A 6,796-nucleotide genomic window follows, 5' to 3' on the forward strand; every position below is an offset into this window, starting at 1 on the left:
GGTTACCGTATCTATAGTAATGTTTTACTGGGACGGTTACCGTATCTATAGTAATGTTTCACTGGGACGGTTACCGTATCTATAGTAATGTTTTACTGGGACGGTTACCGTATCTATAGTAATGTTTTACTGGGACGGTTACCGTATCTATAGTAATGTTTTACTGGGATGGTTACCGTATCTATAGTAATGTTTTACTGGGACGGTTACCGTATCTATAGTAATGTTTTACTGGGACGGTTACCGTATCTATAGTAATGTTTTACTGGGATGGTTACCGTATCTATAGTAATGTTTTACTGGGATGGTTACCGTATCTATAGTAATGTTTTACTGGGACGGTTACCGTATCTATAGTAATGTTTTACTGTGACCTGCTCCTGTCTTCCAGGTCGGCCCAGCCCAGTGTGACCCGTTGTGGATCCCGTCAGAGCAGACCTCCCTCTGTAGACATGCCCCCTCTCAGCCACGGACCAGAGAGAGAGATCATTACCCACGCTCTCACTTCCATATTCAGGTTCAGTAACTCTCACTTCCATATTCAGGTTCAGTAACTCTCCCCTCCATATTCAGGTTCAGTAACTCTCCCCTCCATATTCAGGTTCAGTAACTCTCCCCTCCATATTCAGGTTCAGTAACTCTCCCCTCCATATTCAGGTTCAGTAACTCTCCCCTCCATATTCAGGGTCTCAGCCCCCTCCATATTTAGGTTCAGTAACTCTCCCCTCCATATTCAGGTTCAGTAACTCTCTCCTCCATATTCAGGTTCAGTAACTCTCCCCTCCATATTCAAGTTCAGTAACTCTCCCCTCCATATTCAGGTTCAGTAACTCTCCCCTCCATATTCAGGTTCAATAACTCTCCCCTCCATATTCAGGTTCAGTAACTCTCCCCTCCATATTCAGGTTCAGTAACTCTCCCCTCCATATTCAGGTTCAGTAACTCTCCCCTCCATATTCAGGTTCAGTAACTCTCCCCTCCATATTCAGGTTCAGTAACTCTCCCCCTCCATATTCAGGTTCAGTAACTCTCCCCTCCATATTCAGGTTCAGTAACTCTCCCCTCCATATTCAGGTTCAGTAACTCTCCCCCTCCATATTCAGGTTCAGTAACTCTCCCCTCCATATTCAGGTTCAGTAACTCTCCCCTCCATATTTAGGTTCAGTAACTCTCCCCTCCATATTCAGGTTCAGTAACTCTCCCCTCCATATTCAGGTTCAGTAACTCTCCCTCCATATTCAGGTTCAGTAACTCTCCCCTCCATATTCAGGGTCTCAGCCTCCTCCATATTTAGGTTCAGTAACTCTCCCTCCATATTCAGGTTCAGTAACTCTCCCCTCCATATTCAGGTTCAGTAACTCTCCCCCTCCATATTCAGGTTCAGTAACTCTCCCCTCCATATTCAGGTTCAGTAACTCTCCCTCCATATTCAGGTTCAGTAACTCTCCCCTCCATATTCAGGGTCTCAGCCTCCTCCATATTTAGGTTCAGTAACTCTCCCCTCCATATTCAGGTTCAGTAACTCTCCCCTCCATAATCAGGTTCAGTAACTCTCCCCTCCATATTTAGGTTCAGTAACTCTCCCCTCCATATTCAGGTTCAGTAACTCTCCCCTCCATATTCAGGTTCAGTAACTCTCCCCTCCATATTCAGGGTCTCAGCCCCCTCCATATTTAGGTTCAGTAACTCTCCCCTCCATATTCAGGTTCAGTAACTCTCCCCTCCATATTCAGGTTCAGTAACTCTCCCCTCCATATTCAGGGTCTCAGCCCCCTCCATATTTAGGTTCAGTAACTCCCCCCTCCATATTCAGGTTCAGTAACTCTCCCCTCCATATTCAGGTTCAGTAACTCTCCCCTCCATATTCAGGTTCAGTAACTCTCCCCTCCATATTCAGGTTCAGTAACTCTCCCCTCCATATTCAGGTTCAGTAACTCTCCCCTCCATATTCAGGTTCAGTAACTTTCCCCTCCATATTCAGGTTCAGTAACTCTCCCCTCCATATTCAGGTTCAGTAACTCTCCCCTCCATATTCAGGTTCAGTAATTCTCCCCTCCATATTCAGGTTCAGTAACTCTCCCCTCCATATTTAGGTTCAGTAACTCTCCCCTCCATATTCAGGTTCAGTAACTCTCCCCTCCATATTCAGGTTCAGTAACTCTCCCCTCCATATTCAGGTTCAGTAACTCTCCCCTCCATATTCAGGGTCTCAGCCTCCTCCATATTTAGGTTCAGTAACTCTCCCCTCCATATTCAGGTTCAGTAACTCTCCCCTCCATATTCAGGGTCTCAGCCTCCTCCATATTCAGGTTCAGTAACTCTCCCCTCCATATTCAGGTTCAGTAACTCTCCCCTCCATATTCAGGTTCAGTAACTCTCCCCTCCATATTTAGGTTCAGTAACTCTCCCCTCCATATTCAGGTTCAGTAACTCTCCCCTCCATATTCAGGTTCAGTAACTCTCCCCCCTCCATATTTAGGTTCAGTAACTCTCCCCTCCATATTCAGGTTCAGTAACTCTCCCCTCCATATTCAGGTTCAGTAACTCTCCCCTCCATATTCAGGTTCAGTAACTCTCCCCTCCATAATCAGGTTCAGTAACTCTCCCCTCCATATTTAGGTTCAGTAACTCTCCCCTCCATATTCAGGTTCAGTAACTCTCCCCTCCATATTCAGGTTCAGTAACTCTCCTCTCCATATTCAGGGTCTCAGCCCCCTCCATATTTAGGTTCAGTAACTCTCCCCTCCATATTCAGGTTCAGTAACTCTCCCCTCCATATTCAGGTTCAGTAACTCTCCCCTCCATATTCAGGGTCTCAGCCCCCTCCATATTTAGGTTCAGTAACTCCCCCCTCCATATTCAGGTTCAGTAACTCTCCCCTCCATATTCAGGTTCAGTAACTCTCCCCTCCATATTCAGGTTCAGTAACTCTCCCCTCCATATTCAGGTTCAGTAACTCTCCCCTCCATATTCAGGTTCAGTAACTCTCCCTCCATATTCAGGTTCAGTAACTCTCCCCTCCATATTCAGGTTCAGTAACTCTCCCCTCCATTTTCAGGTTCAGTAACTCTCCCCTCCATATTCAGGTTCAGTAACTCTCCCCTCCATATTCAGGTTCAGTAACTCTCCCCTCCATATTCAGGTTCAGTAACTCTCCCCTCCATATTCAGGTTCAGTAACTCTCCCCTCCATATTCAGGTTCAGTAACTCTCCCCTCCATATTTAGGTTCAGTAACTCTCCCCTCCATATTCAGGTTCAGTAACTCTCCCCTCCATATTCAGGTTCAGTAACTCTCCCCTCCATATTCAGGTTCAGTAACTCTCCCCTCCATATTCAGGTTCAGTAACTCTCCCCTCCATATTCAGGTTCAGTAACTCTCCCCTCCATATTCAGGTTCAGTAACTCTCCCCTCCATATTCAGGTTCAGTAACTCTCCCCTCCATATTCAGGTTCAGTGCTGTGGATAGTAGGAAGCCTCTAAAGAGGGCCATTAAAGGGGCCTCACAATGTTGCTGTAAGAAAGGCCCTGAGAGACTCAGAGTGGTCCTTCTAGCTGGACACACACATCTCCCACCTTCTCACCAGCCTCTCCACTATTCACCATGGAGTTGGTGTATAGCTGTATGTATCATCACTGTTCCCTATAGGAGCCTCCTGGACGACCCTCACTTCCACCACTCTCTGGTGAACGGTGTGGCTGAACCTGTGCCCTACTTCTCCCAGCTGAGACCGACTCCTTACCTCCCTAGCCCACATCTCCCTGGTACCGTCATGCCCTACCCCGGGACCAGGGAGGCCCCTCCAGCTTGCCCCCCTACTCCTCAGCTCCTCGTGGGGGGCAGTCTGAACAGTGCTGGGGTAACAGAGGTAACAGAGCCACAGCCACGGACCCAGAAGCCAACAGTGAAGAGAGAACATCAGCTCAGCATTCAGGAGACCATCCGCAGGTGAGTTGGGTGGGTGGGTGGGGTGACCGTACGTGGGGCACGGCTGTAGGTGAGCATTTATGGACGATTTAGTACCAAGTACATACAGGAAATGCTTCAAATAAATCTATGACCACACCCTTTTACAGATTATGACTGTTAAGGGTAGAAATATCAGATGCCATATTTAAAAGGCAATGAACACATTTTGAATGTTGTTCCCCTTGAATGAATGTGAATGAAGGGACTGTTGTTCCCCTTGAATGAATGTGAATGAAGGGACTGTTCATGTGGTAACCTCTCTGTATTCACTTCTGCTACCCCTCTTCCTCCCAGGTTGCCAGAGTTCTGTGACGTGACAGAGGAGGTTCTCCTCAACACCTTACAGAACCTGATGGTGGAGGCTTTCCTGGGAGAGCTGGTCCTTACTGCCAGGCCACGAATCATCGCCCTGCCTCCTGTCTCTGCCAGGTCTGTCAGAACCTCCTGTCCTCCTGGGTGTCAACTCCTACGGTCAAGACCCAAACCCCTCCAGCTTGTACAACGATCATCAACTTCTGTAGAAACCCGGTTTATCTAGCGAGGAGGCTCATTACTCCAGACTGCACAGATAACCAATTTTCATTGATCACAATCATTTTCAACCATTACGTTAACCATGGCTTACCACTCGTTGATAGATATAGCTTACCAGTAACCAGCTGTGTTTCCATTAACTTATCCAGCGATTTTTTTTTTTTGTTTGTCGACATTTAGAAAGTTTGCATAGAAAATAGAGGCGACAATTGCCTGCTAGGGTGAGTCGATAAATACAGTTGAACGTAATGACGTCACACACAAAAAAAAAACGACGGTGTCAAATATAAATGTAGTGGTTGAATTGTTTCCGTTACCCATCTAGGCAAATTGCACATTTAATACATTTGGCGACAGCCTGTATGCCCTGTTTCATGTCTCAGGTTGCCCGTGAAAAGGATAGAATGCAAAAATGTACAAATATTTGACATATTCTAATAATTCTCATGTGCCAACGTACCGCCACGGGCCGTGCCATGCTGAAACTTGCACTCCTGTAGATCTGAAATAATTGCCAGCCAACCAGAAAAGCAAGGCGATGCAATTCATGCATTCTTGAAAGTCAGGACAATCCTTGTCCTGCAAATAAACCGTTTTTTCGTTCAAGCAGTGGGCGTTTAGAATGAAATGTGAAGTGGAGCTTATAGTTACGTGATGACATCACGTGCCCCTCATACCTTCAAAAGTATTAGACAATGATAATTTAGTCGAAAAACAATTTCCACCATCATTTGTCGCAAATAAAGAAAGTTTGACAAAAGTAAAAATCCACCTGTCGAACGGATACAATTTTTGTTGATCTTTTTAAAAAAAAGAATCCTACTATGTCTGCCGTTTCCCATTACAGATGTCGCAATTATGTTTTTGGCAACTGCGTTTGTTGAATAAACCCGGGTCACTGGTAAACTGCCTACATACTGATTTGTGTTGTCTTATCTAGGAGGAAAGCCGCACACTCTAGGAGCTCAGATGCAATAATTTAATATCTTAATAACCAACGTTTCGACAGACAAGCTGTCTTCATCAGGGTATGAAGACAGCTTGTCTGTCGAAACGTTGGTTATTAAGATATTAAATTATTGCATCTGAGCTCCTAGAGTGAGCGGCTTTCCTTTTCTTTTTGAAGTGTTTTACGCCGTCAGCCAGCACCTCGCCTAAATAGGCGTGCGTTTCTTTCGCCTTTGTCTTATCTAGGAGGAACAGCTGTGGTTCCAGGAGGCTGTCCAGAGGAGCTGCTGACCCAGACAGGAGCAGAGAGACCAGGGGATCTCCTCAGGGTCTCAGCCCCAGCCCTGGTCCTCACCTACCACCACCCTCTGCACTACTGGCCAACCTGGCATGGACCTAACCACAGTGCTTTACTCCACACAATGCATCATCTCATTATTTCATACCCAATAAATACTGGACATGAAGACATTAACTTTGTTTTTTGGAAAACTGAAATGTTCCGACGAAAGTTGATTTGACCATTCTAAATGTGATCCTCTGTAGCTCAATTGGTAGAGCACGGCGCTTGTAACGCCAGGGTAGTGGGTTCGATCCCAGGGACCACCCATACACAAAAATGTATGCGCACATGACTGTAAGTCGCTTTGGATAAAAGCGTCTGCTAAATGTCATATTATTATTATTATTATTATTATTAAATAGCGATTCACGTGTCGATGCCTGATCTACAATGTCTTTAGTACACCCTCATTTACCCGATAGTGTCTCTGCGAAAAGCTGAACAGTTTCACTTCACTATTTCTAGCCGTTATAATAAACTCAAACGTTGACAACAGACCATTCCAAAAACATTTTTTTGTTTGTTTATTAAAAAGGAATTCAGTCCACAGTAGTTAAGACTTTGGCACCTCCAATATAAAAAAAAATGAACAAAACGTGTACACCCCAAATGGCATTAAAACAAAATGCTTGGAGAAAAAAAGGATAAATCAAAACATAGTCTTTGTGTTAAAATGACAAAACATAGCAGTTGAGAATGGTATGAAGGAATGCAACTCAACTGACAGCCATCTTAGAGCTTCCGTCCACAAAATGGCAGAAGTACATGAAAACAACAAGATACATTTCTGGACGTTGAATGAACACCCGCTTGCAGTGTACCTCTGTGATACAACTCTTGCATTAAAGCAGTGGTATTGAAACTTCCCCCCAACAGAATTTCTGGGGACCACATTTCTCGCGACCCCACCCCAAAACTAATGACAACCTTAATCTGTAAATTTCGATTTTTACATAAACATGTCTTCTCAAAATGAAAAGAAACCAATAAATACATTTACTT

The 6,796-nt window shown here is 44.9% G+C and overlaps 1 protein-coding gene and 1 long non-coding RNA gene across 3 annotated transcripts in view; both read left to right on the top strand.

Annotated features, from left to right (window-relative positions):
• Positions 1 to 5,922, top strand: part of cfap65 (cilia and flagella associated protein 65) — a 68,663-nt gene extending 62,741 nt beyond the window's left edge. For both annotated transcript variants that reach the window (XM_041868823.2, XM_045214168.1), the window contains 4 exons: positions 392 to 517; positions 3,649 to 3,948; positions 4,264 to 4,398; positions 5,698 to 5,922. In XM_041868823.2, the coding sequence (XP_041724757.2) occupies positions 392 to 517; positions 3,649 to 3,948; positions 4,264 to 4,398; positions 5,698 to 5,851 (715 nt within the window). In that variant the 3' untranslated portion in view covers positions 5,852 to 5,922. The remainder of the gene's footprint in view (positions 1 to 391; positions 518 to 3,648; positions 3,949 to 4,263; positions 4,399 to 5,697) is intronic.
• Positions 2,224 to 2,984, top strand: LOC121555050. The gene is made up of 3 exons (XR_005997828.2): positions 2,224 to 2,257; positions 2,310 to 2,421; positions 2,728 to 2,984. It is a non-coding gene; the product is annotated as an uncharacterized LOC121555050 (long non-coding RNA).
• Positions 5,923 to 6,796: the final 874 nt, after the last annotated feature.

This window comes from Coregonus clupeaformis, unplaced genomic scaffold, assembly GCF_020615455.1.
Source record: "Coregonus clupeaformis isolate EN_2021a unplaced genomic scaffold, ASM2061545v1 scaf0207, whole genome shotgun sequence".
Classification (NCBI taxonomy): Eukaryota; Metazoa; Chordata; class Actinopteri; order Salmoniformes; family Salmonidae; genus Coregonus; species Coregonus clupeaformis.